Source organism: Mercenaria mercenaria, chromosome 6 (genome assembly GCF_021730395.1).
Source record: "Mercenaria mercenaria strain notata chromosome 6, MADL_Memer_1, whole genome shotgun sequence".
Classification (NCBI taxonomy): domain Eukaryota; kingdom Metazoa; phylum Mollusca; class Bivalvia; order Venerida; family Veneridae; genus Mercenaria; species Mercenaria mercenaria.
The window spans coordinates 79,202,749-79,227,671 of NC_069366.1; the positions used below are offsets into that span (position 1 = coordinate 79,202,749).

The 24,923-nt window shown below is 36.7% G+C and overlaps 1 protein-coding gene across 1 annotated transcript; it reads left to right on the forward strand.

Annotated features, from left to right (window-relative positions):
- Positions 1-8,364: 8,364 nt before the first annotated feature.
- Positions 8,365-23,314, forward strand: LOC123549922 (sentrin-specific protease 1-like). The gene is made up of 4 exons (XM_053546925.1): positions 8,365-8,421; positions 8,661-8,774; positions 18,102-18,156; positions 21,107-23,314. The coding sequence occupies exons 1-4, from the start codon at positions 8,365-8,367 to the stop codon at positions 21,754-21,756; spliced, it is 876 nt and encodes a 291-aa protein (XP_053402900.1). The 3' UTR covers positions 21,757-23,314.
- The last annotated feature ends 1,609 nt before the right edge of the window (positions 23,315-24,923 follow it).

Below are 24,923 nucleotides of genomic sequence, written 5' to 3' on the forward strand. Positions count from 1 at the left end.
TCGACTTAGCAGTTTTTGGTTAAATTTTTTGTATGTAATCTGATATCTCAGTATCCACTAATTGGAATGGATTGAAACTTCACACACTTGTTCACTGTCATGATCTAACATGCACTGTGAAGGTCCCATAACTCTACTTGGCATTTTTACAAAATTATGCCCCTTTGACTTAGCACTTTTTTGTTAAGTTTTTGTATGTAAGCTGGTATCTCAGTATCCACAAATTGGAAAGGATTGAAACTTCACACACTTGTTCGCTGTCATGATATGACATGCAGTACAGAGGTTCAATACCTCTACTTTGCATTTTACAAAATTATGCCCCTTTTTCAACTTGTATTCATTCAATTGACAAGGCTGTTGAATAGTCGAGCGTTGCTGTCCTCCGACAGCTCTTGTTTCCTGAGGAAAGAACTTTTTTTTTTGGTTGGATTTAACGTCGCACTGTCACATGACAGGTCATATGGCGAATTTCTAGCTTTAATGGTGGAGGAAAACCTCAGGTGCCCCTCCGTGCATTATTTCATCACAAGCGGGCACCTGGGTAGAACCAACGACCTTCCGTAAGCCAGCTGGATGAAGAATTCAGCGCCCTGAGTGAGGCTCGAACCCACATCAATGAGGGGCAAGTGATTTGAAGTCAGCGACCTTAACCCCTCGGCCACGGAGCCCCCCCCCCCCCCACAACCAGCTGTCTGATGGATATACATTATTCAGACTTGCATACAAGCACACTTATAATGATATGCTGTAGTATGTGTCACTACCTGTAGATCAATGTCCAAAATAAGGAATTATTGGCAGTTTCATGCAAGATTTAGTGTTGAAAAATCCAGGTCAGTACATTATGACTGGGACAATTTTTAAGTCCCAGTTGTCCATAGACAAGTGAAAAATATCAAGACTTTCACGCCTGGAAGAGTGTACATTGCTTGTGGTCATAGCACGAACTTGACAATAGAAATTTTATTTCAGAACCCAAAAGAAGAGGCACAAGATGGGAGCCTAAGACAGGTTAGTAAGCAAATTCTGCTAACATACACTTGTACAAAACATTAAGTCATTTATCAGCATATACAGCATTTATTGACAGTTAATTAACTTATTTGATCCAAAGTGACCAAAACTCAATAGGATTGTTATTCAGCAAGGGATGTTTTGCACTTGGTGTTTTAAATGGGATCTCACGCAGCCAGACAAGATGAAACATTACGAAAATATTATTCAGCATTTGAAGCTGTGCACCAATGTTTCTGTTAGATATATCACTCAGCCAAACTAGAGTTACAGCCCTAATATTCAGTTAACTAGATGTGTGTCCATAGGACACAGGTGCCCCCACTCCTGCCACTGTAACATGGTTTAATGACTCGGGTTTTCACTTAGTTGGCCATAGCTCTGGTCTAGCTGAGTAAAATCCTAAAGAGAATACTTCATAGGCTATAAAACAATCCTGTAATGTTTTATGATTCTAGGTCAAGTACATTTTAACATACATGTTTCACAAACTTATTTTTTTTGAGTAAGTTTTGAGAAGTCTGGTCTTGTGTAGTGAAATAATGACTGCAGGTAAAATATTTTTGGAGCTAAACGTGACAAAACATTAAAATGACAATTTTTTCCCAGGTCAGGGTCCATAACTTCTACAATACTGAATGAATTCGGACAAGAAACCCCAGGTGCACAACTGCACATGCTGACCACATTCCTGTAAACTTTGGTGACTCTAGGTCAAATACTTTTGAAGCTACGTGCGACACATTAAAATTTTTTACTAAGTCAGGGGCCTTAACTCCTACACAACTGAATTTATCCAGACGCGAAACCCCAGGTGCACAACTACACATGCTGACCAACATTCCTGTAATGTTTTGTGACTCTACGTCAAATAGTTTTGGAGCTAGATGCGACACAACATTCTCAAAAGGATGGACGGATGGACAAGAGAAAATCTATATGCCCCCAGCACTCATGGGGGTGGGCACAAAAATGTGCATAAAAAGGGCATAAAAGTTTGTGTCACACTATATCAAACACTATATCAAACAGAGCTCCGCCAAGCGGGGCAATATACGCCAGAACGATTACATCATAGGATGGGAGCAAAATTTAAAGAACTTGACTGTTGTTGCCCAAAGGAGTGGAACAACAAAAGGAAAATTTCAAAAAACAAATCTAAGTCCACAAAAAAATATTCAAAGTCCACAAAAGAAGTCTATATCAGGAACAGGTATGTAAAAATACACCTAAAAATTAGAGGTACCATCCATGTTGTACCACAGAAAAGTGGTCTGTTTTTACGGTCAATAATAAAAAAGTTTCAAAATAAGCTATTTATAGTAACATAAAAGAGAAGTAATTCAAAAAACAAGAGCTGTCACTAATGGTGACAAATGCCCCGCAGCACCTTGACCTTTGACCTGGTCACCCCAAAGTCAGTAGGGGTGGTGTACTCAATAAGTACTATCAGCATGTGAAGTTTGAAGGTCATGGGTGAAGTGGTTCGCAAGTAAAGTGCCTTCATGCAAAAAGTTAACGTTGGCCCCTGTGACCTTGACCTTTGACCTAGTGACCCCAAAGTCAGTAGGGATGGTATACTCAATAAGCACTATCAGCAGGTGAAGTTTGAAGGTCCTGGGTGCAGTGGTTTGCGAGTAAAGTGCCTTCATGCAAAAAGTTAACGCTGGCCCCTGTGACCTTGAACTTTGACCTGGTGTCCCCAAAGTCAGTAGGGGTGGTGTACTCATTAAGTACTATCAGCATGTGAAGTTTGAAGGTCCTGGGTGCAGTGGTTCGCGAGTAAAACACCTTCATGCAAAAAGTTAACGTTGGCCCCTGTGACGTTGACCTTTCACCTGGTGACCCCAAAGTCAGTAGGGGTGGTATACTCAATAAGTACTATCAGCATGTGAAGTTTGAAGGTCCTGGGTGCCGAGGTTCGCGAGTAAAGTGCCTTCATGCAAAAAGTTAACGTTGTGACTAACGAACAGACGGACATTTGGAAATTAATATGCCTCCCTTTGGGGGCATAAAAATATTAAGTGAACAAAAAAGAGATCTACAAAATAAAAACAAGAGCACTGCAATGCAGAGCAATATCCAAAAAGCAGTCATATATGACCTTTGACCCTTAAGTGTGACCTTGACCTTGAAGCAAGTCATCCGGAACATGCGCTCTGCACATCGTCTCAGTGTGGTGAACATTTCTGTCAAGTTTCTTTGAAATCCTTCAACGGGTTCAAGAGTTACAGAGCGGACATGAAACAAACTGATATGACCTTTGACTCCTAAGTTTGACCTTGACCTTGAAGTGAGACATCCAAAACATGCACTCTCCATGTCGTCTCGGTGTGGTGAACATTTGTGTCAAGTTTCCTTGAAATCCTACAAGGGGTTCAAGAGTTACAGAGCGGACACGAATTTGCTAACGGACAGAGGGACACCAGCGTCATAACATAATACGTCCCTTCGGGCGTATAAAAAGTGTTTATACTTAGGGTCATGACACATCAGATGAATATTATTCAGCATGTTAATTTGTGCACCTGTGATATTTTGTTCTGAATTTCTGCCTGTTAAACCAGAGCAATGGATCTTAGGTGTCAAAAATATGCCTAAGGGCATACAACTTTGTGTTGTGTGTATCTCAAATAAAATGTATCTGTAGGACACAGGGTGTGTCCCCCAATGGTACATTTGTCATAAATAAGGGGAAATAATTCAAATGTTTACAGTCTTAAAGGGGTATATAACCTCAACAAACATTTTATGAAAAGGATTCATTATTCTAGGCCATATACTTTTTGAACTATGAGCATCACAAACAAGAAATCCACTATTTTGGCTATTCAAGGGACGTAACTCTGTAATAAGTGCTTAGATTCTCAAGAAAATGCCAAGTGTGCAAGGTCAAACCATGATCAAGACTCAAGCAAGGTTTCATGAATTTAACTCAAATACTTTTTAAACTAGGCACATAATTAGGTGAAAATGTGATTTTTTTACTATTTCAGGGGCCATAACTTTAAAAATAGAGGGTGGAGCCAGCCAAAAAATATGAGGCATGCAAGTTTATATCATGATAAAAACTCACAGAAGTTTTCATTCATTTATATCATTTACTTTTTGAGCTTGGTGTGTCACAAGGTTTTGACTATATCAGGGGCCACAACTCTGAAAATAGACTCATGTAAGGTTTCATGAATCTATATGAAATACTTATACATACAGATTCATGAAACCTTGCATGAGAAGCTGTGGAAAACTCAAGCTGGATGTCCTATGGTCTCTTCTTGTTTTTTAGTTCAGCAACAAACATGTAAATCTAATGTATTAACGTAACACAAAGAATTAAAGATTTGTTGTGTTTAAGATAGACTGTAAGAATTTAAACTTATAAAATATATTTATTTCAGGTTATTCAAAAATGGTGAAAGACAAGGCAAAAAAAGTTTTATCTAGGACAATTACCTCTATGTTGGGGGGAAGAGGAGGTATGTATGTTCTTTCATCTTAGGTAAACTGTGTGTACTGTGTCATTGCATGATGTTAGAGGCAGCACATATTCCTATTAATAGTGGTTACATGTATTTGAAAGGCACTCAATTTGTCAAGGCAGGTTTTTTTTTACCAGGAGGGGAATGGGCCCAGGCCTCTGATTTGGGGAAAAAAACAACTCGGTATTTGGGCAAAGGGGAATAAAAAACCTGATGTAAAGTCAATTTTTGGGGAAAACTGCATGATTTTAAAGAATTTTCTGAGGGGAAGGGGCCTATAAACGGCCCCTATTATATCATATACTGAGAAATTTCAGTAATGAATACTGCACAGCATCATTAATGACACCTGAAATTTGGTAACCATTTACCAAGAAATTTCAGTAATGAATACTGCACAGCATCATTAATGGCACCTGAAATTTGGTCACCATTTACCAAGAAATTTCAGTAATGAATACTGCACAGCATCATTAATGGCACCTGAAATTTGGTCACCATTTACCAAGAAATTTCAGTAATGAATACTGCACAGCATCATTAATGGCACCTGAAATTTGGTAATGAATACTGCACAGCATCATTAATGGCACCTGAAATTTGGTAATGAATACTGCACAGCATCATGAATGGCACCTGAAATTTGGTCACCATTTACCGAGAAATTTCGGTAATGAATACTGCACCATCATGAATGGCACCTGAAATTAGGTCACCATTTACCGAGAAATTTCGGTAATGAATACTGCACAGCATCATGAATGGCACCTGAAATTAGGTCACCATTTACCGAGAAATTTCGGTAATGAATACTGCACAGCATCATGAATGGCACCTGAAATTAGGTCACCATTTACAGAGAAATTTCGGTAATGAATACTGCACAGCATCATGAATGACACCTGAAATTAGGTCACCATTTACCGAGAAATTTCGGTAATGAATACTGCACAGCATCATTAATGGCACCTGAAATTAGGTCACCATTTACCGAGAAATTTCGGTAATGAATACTGCACAACATCATTAATGGCACCTGAAATTTGGTCACCATTTACCGAGAAATTTTGGCTTAAAATTCTGCACAACATCATTAATGGCAGCTGAAATTTGGTCACCATTTACCAAGAAATTTCAGTAATAAATACTGCACAATATCATTAATGACACCTGAAATTAGGTCACCATTTATCGAGAAATTTCGGTAATGAATACTGCACAACATCATTAATGACACCTAAAATAAGTTCACCATTTACCGAGAAATTTTGGCTTAAAATTCTGCACAACATTATTACACGGCTACTAGACACTAGCGCTACCACCAAATTGTGGTGATAAGGAAAAGAGCTATCGACATTTCCGTGGTGCAACTATCGCTCGTTTCTACTTGTAAACACGTGAGTAAAATTTATATTTTATCTTATATTTTTATTGATAGAACTTTTTTCAAAAATCGGAGAATGTAGTTCTGTATAACAACACTTTTACTACAGGTTGGCTGTAATTTCATTAAAATAATATGCAAATTGTGATGTCAGAAGCTTTTCTCCCGAATCTGACAGTGGCACATTTCCGTATCAGCCAGTATTCGAACACCATTCCGATGAATAGACACACTGTAAGAACATACCTGTGCATGCAAATGGTGTAGAAATGAATTACACGTATTCCCATACACAAAAGAATTACGAAAAACACAGTAAAAAGTTAAAACACGATTTTATTTAGTAAGTGGTGGCGCTATTACTCTAGTGGTGGTTCTATACAGTAGTGGTGGCGATGTTGTATATGATTAGTGGCTAATATATTCAATTTTAATTTATGAAAATGTCTGTCTTCAAGCCACGGAAATTTCTACAATAATTGATGTTATCAACCTATCCCACACTATACCAAAATTATGTTACTCGACAAAATACATGTAGTAACCTCTACATGATCGCAAAATAATCTACATGTATATGGATTCAGATTGTACATCTAAGCTCTATTGATAAATTATTTTTAATCGATTGGAATTGAAAATGTACTGTACTCACTTTTCAGAAAGAATTGTGAAAGTAAGGTCTTTTGTTTACAAATACATGCAAACGACGTATAAAAACAAAGGGAAGTAACTTTCAGAATCTTAGTTAAAAAAATAAATTCTACACTATCTTCAAATTATTTCCTGGACACAAATCTTTGTTTGAAATTAATGTATTGCTACTATTTTTCTTGACCTGAATTTTAAGTACACTTACGTTTGTATTTAAGTAGAATATTTAAAGGTTAGAAGTAATTCTACATTAACATTTTAAACAAAGGAAACTATTTTATTTGACTACAAGAGTCCCAAGGGTCTGTGAGTATTTTGTTCTTTTTTTCTTGGATAGAGAATGTTTCATAAAGGTAAAAAAACTATGATGGTGTTTTTCTTTCTTTCATAACATAATTCCTTGCAGGAAAATTATCAATTAGAGAATATTGGTGTTTGTTTTGTTCTGGATGCGTCAGCAGTTCGTATTTTTGAATGCCGTAACAGTGCCACCACTACTGTATAGCGCCACCACTTTTAACAAGAGCGCCGCCAAGCGGGGCAATATACGCCCGAAGGCTTACATCATAGGATGGGAGCAAAATTTTAAGAATTTGACTGTTGTAGCCCAAAGGACTGAAACAACAAAAGGAAAACTTCATAAAACAAATCTAAGTCCACAAAAAAAAAATTCAAAGTCTACAAAAAAATCATCAGGTACAGGTATGTAAAAATAGACCTAAAAATTGGAAGTACCATCCATGTTGTACCACAGAAAAGTCGTCTCGATTTTTCCCTACGGTCAATAATAAAAAAGTTTCAAAATAAGCTATTTATAGTAACATAAAAGGGAAGTAATTAAAAAAAGATATTGACAGTACAAAAAGATCTGCCAAATAAAAACAAGAGCACTGCAATGCAGAGTAATATACACAAAGCAAAGTCATGTATGACTTTTGACCCTTAAATGTGACCTTGACCTTGAAGCAGGTCATCCGGAACATGCGCTCTGCAAATCGTCTCAGTGTGGTGAACATTTCTCTCAAGTTTCTTTGAAATCCTTCCAGCAGTTCAAGAGTTACAGAGCGGACACAAAACAAACAGATATGACTTTTGACCTCTAAGTGTGACCTTGACCTTGAAGCGAGACATCCAAAATATGCGCTCTGCACATCGTCTCGGTGTGGTGAATATTTGTGTCAAGTTTCCTTGAAATCCTTCAAGGGGTTCAAGAATTACAGAGCAGACACGAAATTGCTAACAGACGGACAGACGGACCAGCGTCATAACATAATACGTCCCTTCAGGCGTATAAAAGCATCATAACATAATACTTCCCTTTGGGCGTATAAAAATCCTTGTATATTTCTTGTAACCCGAGATTCTATTATTCATAATGTGTGCGTATATAATTATTTATCATTTCTATACCATTTGCATGCGCAGGTATGTTCTTACAGTGTGTCTATTCATCGGAATGGTGTTCGAATACTGGCCGATATGAAAATGTGCCACTGTCAGATTCGGGAGAAAAGCTCCTGACTCCACAATTTGCATATTATTTTAATGAAATTACAGCCAACCTGTAGTAAAAGTGTTGTTACACAGAACTACATTCTCCGATTTTTGAAAAAAAGTTCTATCTATAAAAATATAAGATAAAATATAAATTTTACTCACGTGTTTACAAGTAGAAACGGGCGATAGCTGCACCACGGAAATGTCGATAGCTCTTTTCCTTATCACCACAATTTGGTGGTGGCGCTAGTGTCTAGTAGCCGTGTATTAATGGCACCTGAAATGAGGTCACCATTTATCGAGAAATATCGGTATAGAATGCTCCCAATAATGGGAACACTCATTTATCTGAAAGAAAAGTATGAAATTGTCAAAAAATTCTTACCAGTTTGTCTGCAATTTCGATCATCCTACAATTCAGTTTACACTTGAAATTTTTATTTTAATATCTGACTCAATAAGAAGACTTGCCTGTGTTATTGATAAATCTGCACTGACCAGTGTTACTGATAAGCCAGTTTCACTCTGTGTGAGGCCCAAAAGGGATATGGGGTTGATAAAATGTATTTAAAATTAACAGTTCATCTTTTGTTACCAGCTTCTATAACTGTCTAATGCATTTTCAGGTTTACAAGTTGCTGGCCTGCAGCAACATAAAATTTACTGGGATACCATTGAAAAAAGCTCCAGATGGAAAATTCAAAGGATATTGTTTCATTGAAACAATAAACATCGATGAGGTATGTTGCAACCTGACTTTTTCTGCAAAGTGAAATTTAGTTTTTTTGCAAGTTACTATAAAATCATTAATATTTATACAGATATGGTCATAAATGTAGCTTCTAAAGTGTTAACTAGATTTTCCTTTGACTTTACCCGGAAACCTAGTTTTTGATCCCACATGACCAAGATTCGAACTTGACCTAAAGATCATCAAGATTAACATTCTAAGTTTCATGAAGTTACAGTCAATAATATGGCCTTTAGCGGGTTAACTAGCTTTTCCTTTGAGTTGACCTGGTGACCTAGTTTTTTTACCCTAAATGACCCAGATTAAAACTAGACCTTGAGATCATTAACATTTTGAGCATGTTTCATGAAAATACACTCATAAATGTGGCCTTTTCAGTGTTAACAACTTTTTCCTTTGATTTGACCTGGTGACCTAGTTTTTGACCCCAGATGACCCAATAATTTTCTCGTCCAGGATTTTATTGAGGGTAACATTCTGACCAAGTTTCATCTGGATTGGGCCAAAATTGTGACCTCTAGACTGTTAAGCTTTTCCCCTGTTTGATCTGGTTACCTAGTTTTTGACACCTGATGACCCAATATCAAACTCATCCAGGATTTTATTGAGGGTAACATTCTAACCAAGCTTCATTAAGATTACGCCAAAATTGTGATCTCTAGATTGTTAACAGTCAAATTGTTGACGACGGACAGAGGGTGATCACAAGAGCTAAAAATCTGCTTTAAACCAATGAAGCTTCAGAATTCATCTGTTTTGGTTGCGCAATCAAGATGTGCAAAGACAGATAAAAATAATTTCACAAACAAATGAAATTCAATCAGTCATTTACCTGTAAAACTTGGCCTTGGAATCATCAAGATAAATATTCTTAACAAGTTTCATGAAGATAGCAACATAAGTTTGGGCCAAAATTGCAACCTCTAGAGTGTTAACAAGCTTTTCCTTTGATCTGACCTGTTGACCTAGTTTTTGACCCAAGATGACCCATTATCAAACTCATGATTAAAGATTTTATTAAAGGTCACATTCTGACTAAGTTTCATCAAGATTTTGGCCAAAACTGTGACCTCTAGAGAGTTAACAAGCTTTTCCTTTGATTTGACCTGATGATCTAGTTTTTGACCCCAGATGTCCTAATATCAAGGTCGTCCAAGATTATATCAACTCCCTGAGGCCAATATCATAATATACATGCGGCAGCGAGGTAAGAATAACCACCTGACGTCGAAGAACATTATCTGATTTTATCATAATCACACTTGCAGGCAGTCAACCGAAATTATGCGAAATTCACCATTTTTACACACCTGTTGCGTTTAATAAATATTTGAACATTTCCGATTTCATTACTTTTTTCACATGTAAACACATTAAATTCCAATAAATAGAAATACATTGTTATCACAGGGTATTTACATCAGCAGTACTCAAAAGTAACACTCATTTTTGACTGATTATCGATGGTTTATTTTGATGTATAATTATTTAATTTCTAAACATTTACACAAACGTTGTGTGACACGCACTGAGACAGTTAAGTTGTAATATTTACACTCATCTTTGAAGAATTATTAAATTTACAAAAAACGTTTATTTACACACATTTTTATGTATGAAACATGTTTTGAAGTGTTATTTTAATCCATTTGAATTTAATGCGATGTAAGTGTACAAATATTTCAGCTATCTAAAACTTAACATTTTCCGACCATTCACTTTTCTGATAATGAAATTTCATTGTTGCAATCAACAGCCGATGGAACTGATACGTCAAAATCAGCATGATAATGAATATTTTCTTCAATGTAAGAAAAATCTCTGGTAGCCGTCAATATTTTAATCTTTTGAAATACAGTATGAACGAAACACAGCGGAGTTTGTCTTTTTAGCTCAACTATACGAAGTAAAAGGAGAGCTATCCTACTCGCCCCGGCGTCGGCATCTTTCCACGTCCCCACCTTGGTTAAAGTTTTGGTGCACTTTCTCTTTTTTTAACTTATCTCTGTAATTACTTGATGGATTTGATTCAGACTTGAAATGCTTATTCCTCATCAACATCCACATCATCTGACATAAGGGCCATAACTATGGTACCAATATTTCATGAATTATTCCCCTTTATCATAGAGATTTTCAGGTTAAAGTTTTGGTGCACTTTCTCTTTTTTTTAACTTATCTCCGTTATTACTGAATGGATTTGATTCAAACTTAAAATAGTTGTTCAACATCATCACCCACATCATATGACACAAGGTGCATAACTCTGGCACCAATATTTCATGAATTATTCCCCCTTTTTACTTAGAATTTCAGGTTAAAGTTTTGGTGCACTTTCACTCTACCTGTTATTACTGAATAGATTTGATTCAAACTTAAAATAGTTGTTCAGCATCATCACCCACATCATATGACATGATGCATAACTCTGGCACAATTTTTCATTAATTATTCCGTCTTTTTACTTAAAATTTTAGATTAAAGTTTTGATGCACTTTCACTCTGTCTCTGTTATTACTGAATGGATTTGATTCAAACTTAAAAGAGTTGTTCAACATCATCACCCACACCATATGACACAAGGTGCATAACTCTGGCACCAAAATTTAATGAATTATGCCCCTTTTTGCTTAGGATATACTTATATAGTGTTTTGATACATTTTATCTTTACCTCTCTTATTACTTTAAGTTGATATTTTTGACATAGACTCAGGCTATTGTGCAATATCTTCATCCACAACTGGAGTCATTAAACAATCCAGGGACTGCTCTAGTTTCCTCAGATGTGCCCAGTTTCACTATCCAGCATCGAAATAGTCGAGCGCGCTGTCTCCTGTGACAGCTCTTGTTTTATTTCTTTTAATGCATATTTACAAGCATTCATTTTAACAAAACAAGGAAACTAATTATTAGCATAATTAATAATTATAACATCTAAGAAATAATAGCAGGTATGCAAAATAATTTTGCTTTTATCAGGATTATCAAAAATTAACAAGTACGTGACGTAATTGCCGTGACTATACTTGTCAATCGCCGTCCTGGGGAGTCCTGATAACACGCGTATAGTCGGATATCGACGCTACAGGGGTAGAAAATATAGTGCCTTTAGTTGCATTTCGGCCCCTGAAGGAGTTAAGGGTAACATTCTGACCAAGTTTCATTAAGATTAAGCTAAAATTGTGACTTCTAGAGTGTTAACAGCCAAATTGTTGACAATGGACCACTGATGATGGACACAGGGCAATCACAAAAGCTCACCTTGAGCACTTAGTGCTCATGTGAGCTAAAACAAGAAAGTAGGTCAGTTGGACAAGGTCACAGTCAAGTGATCCCTAATCTCTTGTGGTCATCAGGTAATTATAATTAAACAGTCTAGGTATATATCTGAAAATTTTTTATGTATTTTTTTTCCTACATAACTTATAGTTATAACAAGTGACCCCAAGGGCGGGGTCTTTTTTCATCCCAGGGGCAAAATTTGAACAAACTTGCTAGAGATCCACCAGGCAGTGCTACATACCAAATATCAAAGGCCTAGTCCTTCAACTTTCATACAAGAAGATGTTGTTTTTTTTCCTATATAAGTCTATGTTAAACTTGGTACCCCCAGGGCAGGGCCTCTTCTTACTCTAGGGACATAATTTGAGCAATTTTGATAGAGAAACACTAGGAAAGGCAACAGACAAAAAGTATTTTTCCTATACAAGTCTATGTAAAACTTGAGACCCACAGGGCAGGGCCTCTTCACTCCAGGGTAATAATTTGAACAAGTTTGGTAGATGACCACAAGGCAATGCTATATACAAAATATCAAAGCCCTAGGTCTTATGGTTTTAGAAAAGAAGATTTTCAAAGGTGAGCTTTTGTGATCGCCCTGTGTCTGTCTTCATCTGTCTTTAACAATTTGACTGTTAACACTCTAGAGGTCACAATTTTGGCCCAATCTTAATATACTTGGTCAGAATGTTACCCTTGATAAAATCTCAGAGAGTTTGATATTGGTCACTGGGTCAAATCAAAGGAAAAGCTAGTTAACACTTTAGAGACCCCATTTATGACCATAACTTAATGAAACCTGGTCAGAATGTTAATCTTGATGATCTTTAGGGTCAATAGGTCAGGTGAGCAATACAGGGCCTTCATGGCCCTCTTGTTTACAATATAAGTCTATGTAAAACTTGTGACCCCCCCAGGCGGGGCCTCTTTTCACCCCTGGGGCACAATGTGAACAATCTTGATAGAGGATCATAAGATGATGCAAGTATCAAGGCTCTACACCTTTCGGTTTTGGACAAGAAGATTTTTAATGTTTTTAGCTCACCTGAGCAGGAAATGCTCAAAGGTGAGCTTTTGTGATCGCCCAGTGCCCGTCGTCGTCCATCATTGACGTCGTCAACAGTTTGACTGTTAACATTCTAGAGGTCACAAATTTGAGCCAATCTTAATGAAACCAGGTCAGAATGTTACCCTTTATGAAATCTTGGATGAGTTCGATATTGGGTTATCTGGGGTTAAAAACTAGGTCACCAGGTCAAATCAAAGGAAAAGCTTGTTAACACTCTAGAGGTCACAATTTTGGCCCAATCTTAAAGAAACTTGGTCAAAATCTTACCCTTAATAAAATCTTGGATGAATTTGATATTGGGTTATCTGGGGTTAAAAACTAGGTCACCAGGTCAAATCAAAGGAAAAGCTTGTTAACGCTCTTAGAGGTCACAATTGTGGCCCAATTTTAATGAAACTTGGTCAGAATGTTACCCTCAATAAAGTCTTGGACGAGTTTGATATTCGGTCAGCTGGGGTCAAAAACTATGTCACCAGGTCAAATCAAAGGAAAGTTTGTTAACACTGTAGAGGCCACATTCATGACTGGATCTTCATGAAACTTGGTCAGAATTTTAATCTTGATGATCTCAAGGTCTAGTTTGAATCTAGGTCACGTAGAGGCCACATTTATGACCATATCTTAATGAAACTTGGTCAGAATGTTAGTCTTGAGGCTGTATAGGTCAAGTTCAAATCTGGGTCAGTTGGGGTCAAAAACTAGGTCACTAGGTCAAATCAAAGGAAAAGCTTGTAAACACTCTAGAGGCCACATTTATGACTGTATCTTAGTGAAACTTAGTCAGAATGTTAATGTTCATATCTTTAGGTCAAGTTCGAACCTGGGTCATATCAGGTCAAAAACTAGATCACTGAGTCAAATCAAAGGTAAAGCTTGTTAACACTGTAGAGGCCACATTTATGACTGTATCTTTATGAAACTTGTTCAAAATGATAATCTTGATATTCTCAAGGTCCAGTTTGAATCTGGGTCATGAAGGATCAAAAACTAGGTCACCAGGTCAAATCAAAGGAAAAGCTAGTTTATACACTGTAGAGGCCACATTTATGAAATATCTTAATGAAACTAGGTCAGAATGTTAATCTTGATGATCTATAGGTCAAATTCAAATTTGGGTCAGGTGGGTTCAAAAAGTAGGTCACTAGGGCAAATCGAAGGAAAAGCTTGTTAACACTATAGAGGCCACATTTATGACTGTATCTTCATGAAACTTGGTCAGAATGGTAATCTTGATGATTTCAAGGTCCAGTTTGAATCTGGGTCAAATCTGGTCAAAAGCTAGGTCAAATTAAAAGAAAAGCTAGTTTACACTTTAGAGGCCACATTTATACCATATCTTAATGAACTTGGTCAGAATGTTAATCTTGATGGTTTTCAAGTCAATAGGTCAGGTGAGCGATACGGGGCCTTCATGGCCCTCTTGTTCTGTTTAGTAGCCATGGCAACCAGAGTTATAAATGGAATAAAATTCTTTGAACACTTAAAAGCTGTCCACCTAAGGATCATTCCTGTGAAGTTTGGTGTAATTCTATCCAGTGGTTTTCAAGAAGTTTTTTTTTAGAAAATGTTGACGGACGATGGATGACACATGTCACACCATGGACATTGAGTGGACACAAAACTTGTTTTCAGTATCTATTTTAAGACAAGAGGACCATGAGGGTCCTGAAAGATCCATTGAAAAATATGGCCTCTGTAGAGGTCACAAAGTTTTTTGCTCACCTGAGTCATCTTGGGTCAAAAACTAGGTCACCAGGTCAAATCAAAAGAAAAGCTTGTCAACACTCTAGAGGTCACAATTTTGGCCAATTCTTAATGAAACTTGATCAGAGTGTTATCCTCAATAAAGTCTTGGAACTGGATATTGGGTCATCTGGCTTCAAAAACTAGGTCACCAGGTCAATCACAGGAAAAGCTTGTTAACACTGTAAAGGCCACATTTATGATGTATCTTTACTAAACAGGGTCAGAATGTTAATATTAGGGACTGGAACGAATACTGAAATCAATATTCGAATATTCGGTTTGCCATATTCGAATATATTCGAGTATTCGGTTAGTTTAATGTAAGCTTTAAATTTTTACTAAGTGATTGGCATATACACAACGTATTCATTTGTTTAAAGCGTGGATCATCTTAAATAAGGCCAAAAAATGTTTGTTTCGGGTAACCCGATCTTACATAGCAAAACCCGCCGGTCCTAGCGTTTTATTTCACGATTCTGTCAGTATAATCATCAACATATTTAACTAATTCAGTGTTTTAGCTTCAAAATGATACAAAAAATCATAACGATTATAATTTAGACCGTCGCAATTTTATCTAAATATAGCAGGTCGCCCCATTTAAACACGTGACACGCTGTCGTATTACCGCCGCCATTTTGAAAATTTTCAATCGGCGCGTAAAAGCAAGTAAGGCAGACATAAACCTCCTTCAACATGAACTTATGCATCAATCATATGTTTTTCTTGATTTTATTATTAACTACTTCAATGTGTAATTCGAATACGGCCGATTGCTTATGAAAACCGATTCTGCGGATGGTCTGAAACGTCGTACAAAATATTGTGAAAAGATCGACAATATCTACAAGTTTGGTATTGTTTTGGAAAAAAAAAATCTACAACTTATTACATAAAACAGGCGCCAATAAAAATGAACAAAAGATAAAAATATATCACATTTGCGCCTAATACAAACTGTTAATCCGTAGCGATGATCCCAGGTAATTATGCATTGCAATTTTCTTGTTAATTGGACATCTTTTGACATGCATCTGACACATTGACGCCTGTTGCAAACTGTTAATCCGTAACGATGGCCCCTGCCAGTTATGCATTGCTATTTTCTTGTTAATTGGACATCTTTTGATACGCGATAAACTAACATGACATGGTTTTATTCTGTAGAATTAGCATGCCCATATTGCCCAAAATCAATGATACTTATTTTGAAAAAAATAATTACAATAATTTACGAATATTCGAATTTGATTTTCATGTTCGAATATTCGTTCCCATCCCTAGTTAATATTGATGATCTTAAGGTCCAGCTTGAATCTCGGTCAGGTGGGATCAAAAACTAGGTCACCAGGTCATATAAAAAAAAAGCTTGCTAACACTTTAGAGGCCACATTTATGACTGTATCTTCATGAAACTTAGTCAGAATGTTAATCTTGATGATCTTTAGGTCAAGTTTGGGTCATGTCAGGTCAAAAACTAGGTCACCAGTTCAAATCAAAGGAAAAGCTAGTTAACACTTCAGAGGCCACATTTATGACCATATCTTAATGAAACTTGGTCAGAAAATTAATCTTGATTATCTATAGGTCAAGTTTAAATCTGGGTCAGGTGGGGTCAAAAACTAGGTCACTAGGTCATATGAAAGGCAAAGCTTGTTAACACCTCAGAGGCCACATTTATGACTGTATCTTCTTAAAACTTAAGTCAGGATGTTAAACTTGATGATCTTTAGGTCAAGTTCGAATCTGGTTAATGTCGGGTCAAAAACTAGGTCACGGGGTCAAATCAAAGGAATAGCTAGTTACTAATAAGCTTTGATAATGTGGCAGTTGAGTTCAGTAAGTTCAGGGGTGTTCGAAGATAATCCATCATAGATCAATTGTAAAGCAAATATTGGATTGACCTGAACTGAAGAATAAACAGTGTCGATTGTATTGAGGTCAACTGCCACATTATCAAAGTTTATTAGAAACACGTTAGAGGTCACATTTATGACCGTATCTTAATGAAACTTGGCCAGAATGTTAATCTTGATGATCTTTAGGTCATTAGGTCAGGTGAGCGATACAGGGCCTTCATAGCCCTCTTGTTCTATTATTTGACCTAAAGACCTAGTTTTTGCAGGCATGTGACCCAGTTTTAAATGTGACCTAGATATCATCAAGGTGAACATTCTCACCTATTTTCATGAAGATCTCATGAAAAATATGGCCTCTGGAGAGGTCACACGGTTTTTTCTATTTTTATACTTACTGACCTAGTTTCACAGGTGACCCAGTTCTGAATTTTACCTAGATACCATCAAGGTGAATATACAGACCAATTTTCATGAAGATCCATTGAAAAGTATGGCCTCAAGAGAGGTCGAAAGGTTTTTCTATTTTTTAGACCTACTGACCCTAGTTTTTGACCGCAGTTAACCAAGTTTCGAACTTGACCTAGATATCATCAAGATGAACGTTCAGACTGACTTTCATACAGATCCCATGAAAAATATGGCCTCTAGAGAGGTCACAAGGTTTTTTATTATTTGACCTGCAGACCTAGTTATTGACGGCACATGACCTAGTTTCGAACCTGACCTAGATATCATCAAGGTAAACATTCTGACCAATTTTCATGAAGATCCATTCAAAAGTATGGCCTCTAGAGAGGTCACAAGGTTTTTCTATTCTTAGACCTACTGACCTAGTTTTTGACCGCAGTTGACCCTGTTTCAAAACTGACCTAGATATCATCAAAATAAACATTCAGACCAACTTTCATACAGATCCCATGGAAAATATGGCCTCTAGAGAGGTCACAAGTTTTTTTTATTATTTGACCTACTGACCTAGTTTTTGATGGCACGTAACCAAGTTTCAAACTTGACCTAGGTATTATCAAGGTTAACATTCTCCCAACTTTTATGAAGATCATTGAAAAGTATGGCCTCTAAAGAGGTCACAAGGTTTTTCTTTTTTTAGACTTACTGACCTAGTTTTCGACTGCATGTGACCCAGTTTCAAACTTGACCTAGATATCATCAAGATAAACATTCTGACCAACTTTCATAAAGATCCCATGAAAAATGTGACCTCTAGAGTGGTCACAAGCAAATGTTTACACACAGACAAACAGACGGCTGATGCACAATCACAAAAGCTCACCTTGTCACTTTGTGACATGTGAGTTAGAAAAGCAATATTCCATATCAATGCTGACTTCTTTTATTTTCAGACACTGAAAAAACTCAGGGTGAAAGGATACAAGGCTGAAAGAACATGTGATAGAGGTAAGGTTTAGTGGTGTCTTTTAAGTATGATTGATATAATTAATGTGTAAAAACAAGTGCTGTAGTAAGTGCTGAAACGACTACCTTGCAAAGCAATATTATCAGCTCCCTTCCATGTTTTGCAGAAGTTGGTCGGTCTGTCGGTCGGTTGGAATGTAGACCAATCTGTTTCCAGATCATAACTCAATAATGCTTGGGCTTAGGATCATAAAGTTAATACAGAGGTTGGTCATGACCAGCAGATGACCCATATTGATTTTGAGGTCAGTATGTCAAAGGTCAAGGTCACAGTGACTGGGAACAGTAAAATGGTTTCTGGGCGATATCTCAAGAATGCTTTGGCCTAGGATCAGGAAAATTAATAGGAAGATTAGTCATAGCCAGCAGATGTCCCCTTTTGATTTTGAGGTCCTTAGGTCAATGTTCAAGGTCACACTGGCCAGGAACAGTTAAACGGCTTCTGGATGATAACTTGAGAACGCTTAGACAAAGGGTAATGAAAGATAATTGAGAGGTTTATCATGACCAGCAAATGGCCCCTACAGATTTTGAGGTCAGTAGGTCAAAGATCAAGGTTACAGTGACCTAGAACATTTAAACCTTCTCCAGACAGTAACCTGAGCTTGCTTAGGCCTAGGATCATGAAATTTGATAGGGAGGTTGATCATGACCACTAGATGACCCTGTAGGTTTTGAGATCAGAAGGTCAAAGGTCAAGGTCACAGTAACCAAGAGCAGTAAAATGGTTTCAGGGCGATAACTAGAATCAGGAAAATTGATAGGGAGATTGGTCATGACCAGTAGATGACCTCTACAGATTTTGAGGTCAGTATGTCAAGGGTCAAGGTTACAGTGACCTGGAACATTTAACCCTTTTCCAGACAATAACGTGAGCATGCTTGGGCCTAGGATCATGAAACTTGATAGAGAGGTTGGTCATGACCAGTAGATGACCCCTGTAGATTTTGAGGTCAGTAGGCCAAAGGTGAAGGTCACATTGACCCAGAACAGTTAAACCATTTCCGGACGATACCTTGAGAACGCTTGGGCCTAGGATCATGAAACTTAATGGGGAGGTTTATCCTGACTAGCAGATGAACCCTGTTCATTTTTAGGCCAATAGGTTATAGGTCAAGGCTGAACCAGAACAGTAGAACTTCTGTTTATAGTGAGGATATAATTTCTATTCTTTGTACAACTACTGAATGCATCAAGGTTCAATGAGCTCCTGTTCAAATTAAGTATGGATTAGGTCATATCCATTTGTGAAGCAATAGGGTGGTAATGCAACAGAGTTAGAATATGTTTATTGATTTTGTGAATTGTTTTTTAGTACAAAAGTTAAGGAAGGGTTATATATTCAGTAATCATACACTTTATAGCTTAATTATCTATGGTCTGGATAACTGAAGGGAAAAGGTAATTTTATATAGTTAGTTCTTACTAGTCAAACACATGCTTTTAGTCCATGCATAAATTGGTGTCTGCAAGAACACAACATCCAGTCTGTTCATACATAATGTTGGTCAAGAAGGTGTTATAATCTTTGATCTTGTAGTCTTGCACATTGGGTAATTAATATAGATCTTTAGGAATATCATTTTGAATAGAGAGCTTTGATTGGATAGGAGAGTTAGGCATGCATGTTAGGAAGATGGGATTTAGGTTTTGGTGCAAAGTGAGGAGGTTTTTAACAAGGTTTCAGACTGTATAGGCTAAAAAGGAGAATTTAGAAATTAAATTAAAATTTCAGTTGCAAATTGATATTAGGAAATATTAATGTGGAATCACAATGTGGAATAAGGACATTGTAAATTTAGGAGACGGACACTGTATCGAAACAAGAGTTCGCGGAACTTGGTCCTCCCTATCAAGTTTCCTGATCCTAGACGCAAGCATTCTCAAGTTATCATCTTGAAACAGTTGTACTGTTATGGATCACTGTGACCTTGACCTTTGACTTACTGACCTCAGAATCAAAAGGGGTCATCTGCTGGTGCTCCCTATCAAGTTTCCTGATCCTAGACTCAAGCATTCTCAAGTTATCGTCCAGAAATGGTTTAACTGTTCAGAGTCACTTTGACCTTTACCTTTAACCTACTGACTTCAAAATCAACAGGAGTCATCTGTCATGACCAGCCCCCCTATTTACTTTCATGATCCTAGAACCAAGAGTTTTCGAGTTATCATCCGGATATCGAATAACTGTTCCATGTCGCTCTGACCTTGACCTTTGACTTACTGATTTCAAAATCAATAGGGGTCATTTGCAAGTCATGATCAACCTTCCTATCATGTTTCATGATCCAAGGCACAGGCGTTCTTGAGTTATCATCCAGAAACCCTTTAACTGTTCTAGGTCACTGTGACCTTGACCTTTGACTGACTGACCTCAGAATCAATATGGCTCATTTGCTGGTCATGACCAACCTTTAGGGGGCCAAAATTGTTATCTCTAAAGAGTTAATAAGCTTTTCCTTTGATTTGACCTGGTGACCTAGTTTATGACCCCACCTGACCAAGATTGGAACTTGACCTAAAGATCTTCAAGAATAACATTCTGATCAGTTTCATTAAGAAATGGTCATAAAAATATGGCCTCTAAAGTGTTAACTAGCTTTTCCTTTGATTTAACCTAGTGACCTTGTTTTTGACCCCATATGACCCAGATTCTAGCTTGACCTAAAGATCATTGAGGTCAACCAAGTTTCTTGAAGATATAGTCATGAATGTGGCCTTAATGGTGTTTACAAGCTTTTTAAAAAAATTTGATCTGGTGACCTTGATTTTGACCCCACATGACCCAGATTCAAACTTGACCTAAAGATCATCAAGATTAACATTTTGGCAAAGTTTCATGAAAATACAGCAGTAATACAACTTACAGCCATACCAGTTATACCGTCAGTACAGACAGATATACAACAAACAGATACTATTTATCTTACAGATGAAAAAGAGCCAGATAAACCCGAGAAAGATTGTGTCAGGGACAGAAAGTTTAAATCACATACACCCGATTACAGTGCTCAAGCCCATAAACAAGAAGGACAACTTCCTGAGGCACAAGATGAAAGGAGAAAGTCATTGTCGGAAGATGAAGTCGAGATTGTAGAAGAGGAGCAGGAAAGTTTACCTGAACTGACAAGTGAAATGGAAAATGTGATCAACAATGCATTGTCACCAGGAAATCCTGATCAAGTTCTGGTAGACAAGTTCCACCTTCAGATCACCAAGGGTGATATTGCCAGATTATCTGGTTCAAACTGGCTCAATGATGTGGTTATCAATTTCTACATGAATCTACTGATGGAAAGAGGTGAGCAGGAGGGATGTTCCAAGGTGTATGCCTTTAATACATATTTTTATCCTAAAATGATGAGTGGAGGTCACTCTGCAGTAAAAACATGGACAAGACGTGTGGATGTTCTGGCTGTGGATTACATTCTCATACCAGTACATCTTGGCAAACACTGGTGTCTTGCAGTCATTAACTTTAAAAAGAAAGATATCCAGTATTACGATTCATTGGGAGGTATTAATCAAAATGCCTATGTTGTGGGGAATAAAATTTTAGTTTACTTAACGCTGTCTTTTTGAACAGCCTGTCTGTACGTTCGTTTAATAGTTTGCTTGGAAGCAGTGGTCTAGCAGATTACTAGTAGTAAATTATTACGTCAGAATAACTGACACGTCAGGATGAGACCACCCTTTACTTTGAAAGGGAAAATAAAAACACAAATGCTGAATAAATTTGAAAACCAACCAAATTTTTACTTAACTTTTTAAACTAATATTTTACAAAAAGATCTAAATATACATATTAGAAAAATGCCAAAAATACTGATAAAGATGACAAATCAGCTTAATGAATAAAAAGATTGAAGTTTCAAGTTCTGCCTAAAAGTAAATAATATTCACTTTAAGGCCACACCAAATTAAAAAGTTGTTCATCGGATTTAGCCGCTCGTATATTTTCAGAAACACAAAAAAAAATTATTTTTTTTGTTTTTGGCTTGCGCTCGCCCCATTGAAAAAATTCAAGGCAAATTTTTTTTTGGTGCGCTACATTTTACGGACGTAACAGTGTACAAATGCTTATAATTCCAGTTCCAGAATGTTCTAAAATGGACTTTAATCACAATAAATACATTTCGTCTATAATATATTAGGACACTTATATTTAGTTGCATTAAAGTTATTTCCCCTTATGCAGTCACGTAATTTTCTTCCAATGTTTACCAAATTGAGTTGCTACAAAAATTGGACCTATTTCATTGAAAATCGGATGAAAACGCACACTAATTTATTTGATAACATCAATCTACATTATTTTGGTAAGGGTAAATACATACTAATGCATATCACTTTTCTGTTTTCTGTTTTTTGTCGTCAAAATGATCAGCATTTAATACGAAAGTGGGTGGGGTAAGGAATTTACATTATGAGTTGTGTTCAGACCAATTTAGATCTTCAAATTTTTCAATCCTCGAGTAGAATAATGTAAATTCACGTTAATCTCCATTTCAGACCTTAATTGAGACTTTATTTCAACAAATTTAATCCGTAAAGAAGGTTTAAAGTTAGAACAAGAGCTGTCCGTAAGACAGCATGTTCGACTTTTCTCAGTGCTTGATTCTGAATTAGAGTGCCAGTATAAGGGGCATAATAGTCAATAGCTTTGAAAGTAACAAAGTTATTGGATGTTATGTAAAACCTTAACCAAAAAAATCTAAGTTAAAAAGTGGCATAATTCTGTCAAAATTCAAATTAGAGTTATGGACACTGTTCTCCTGGTGTAGACTTTGATAGTAAATAGCTATTTTAAGTTTCAAGTAAGATACTTGACTTTATCAAAAACTTCGAAAATCGGATTCGGAAAAGTAGAGCTAAAAATGCTACATTTTCATAGCAGTAAATATTCAAGTCACATATCTATTTCATGATTATGGTTTAAGGTTATGCATTGTTGTATATTACATATTTTCTAACAGCATTTTCAAACGCATACATTATTTGATTACACTATACTGTATTCCAATACTATTACCTTTTTCCACGAGTTCGCTTTGTTGTGCTTCTGCAGGTCAAAATGTACTCAAACCAAAATGTACCCATGTTTTCTCAATCCCTGGTGAATTATTTCTAATGTAAAAGGGCTGTACATTCTATTCTAAGGTTTTTATTAGTTAATCGAGAGCCAAAACAAGACAAATATATTTCTTCGCTCTTCGCTCGCTCCTGATTTTCTCAAAAACAAAAACAAATATTTAAATTATTTTTTCGCTCGCCGCCTCAATATTTTCAGAAAAAAATCCGATGAACAACTTTTCAATTTGGTGTGGCCTAATGATTAAATCCTGTAGTTGTTAGGGATATGGTAGAATAAGGCAAAGGTTCAATTCTGGCTACTGGTTTTGTATGAAAACTGCCATATCAACACATTGTAAGGGCAATGTAAATTTGGCCATCATGTATTTTTGGACAAAATTTCAGTGAATAGGGATGATATGGTAGAATGTAGGAAGATCATCAGCCATTCACTTCTTTCTGAAGCTGTATTATATAAATATCTGCGAGGAATTCTACCATGCCAGCTGTCCCATCCAGCTATTGCAGGAGGAATTCCACCAAGCTGTCTAATGTCCTATACTTATAGCCAAGTAGGCTGTCAAAATAGCTTCTAAAGGTCCCAACCAACTGTTGAGGAGGAATTCCACTAAGCCATCTGTCCCAGCCAGCTATTGTGGGAGAAGAGCCATCTGTCCTGTACAACTAATTGGAAGGATTCTAGTAATCCGTCTGTTCAATACAGCTATTGAGGAGGAATTCCACTAAGCCAGCTTGCTATTACTGTTGCCATGAGGATAGATTAACAGTGGTAGATGGGAGAAAAACATTTTGCTTAACTTGTGTTTAGATTTGATACTTCATGTAATATCAAGGGCCAGTCAGAAAGGATTTTTTTTGTTTTCTAAGCTGGAGTTGTTAAAAGAAATTAAAATAATTACATGTTACTAAACAAAGTAAAATTTCAATTTAGAGTCAGTTCCTCAATACACTGAATTACTGTCTAGTTGTAGAAACACAACAAAAGAACATTTTCATCAGCAGGTCGGTTTAGTACATATTTAGTCCTGCATTGTGATTGGCATAATAACTTAATTTAATGACAAGTGTTCTGGAAAAATATAGTCTTGTAGATACCAAGTCATCATTTCATTGTAACAGAAAAGATTGGGGTGTTTGTATAGTTTAAGGTAGTCCAGCAACCTGTTGCCTAAATGACATATTTACTTAAAATCTTTGGGCCTGTAATCATTTTCATCATTTTCACAATGTGTTCAATAGTGTATCAAAAATTGGTTGTGCCGTGTCTCAAATATAATATAATACAATAGAATGCATTTAAGCTTTTGTTTAGTTCAAAATTCTTCATGTGCTAGACACTGCTCCAAGATTTTTCCTCCACATACTGCCTGCACATCTGTTTAGGAATGGCAGCATTTTGGCAACTGAGTTTCTAGTTTTCCATTTTAAAGACAATCTTGATACTTATTGAAGGTTAAGTACAAGTATGTTTGGTTGTGGTCTTCCTACAGACATTTTTTTATTCATTATTTGTGTGTGTTTGAGCTGTATGATTGTGTTGCTTATCATTTTGACTGCTGAGGAAATACTTCTGTGAGGTTTACCTATCTCCTGGACTGTACTGCGGACTGTACTGTTTTATAGCCACTGTCAAACTTGACAGTCCAAAGACACTA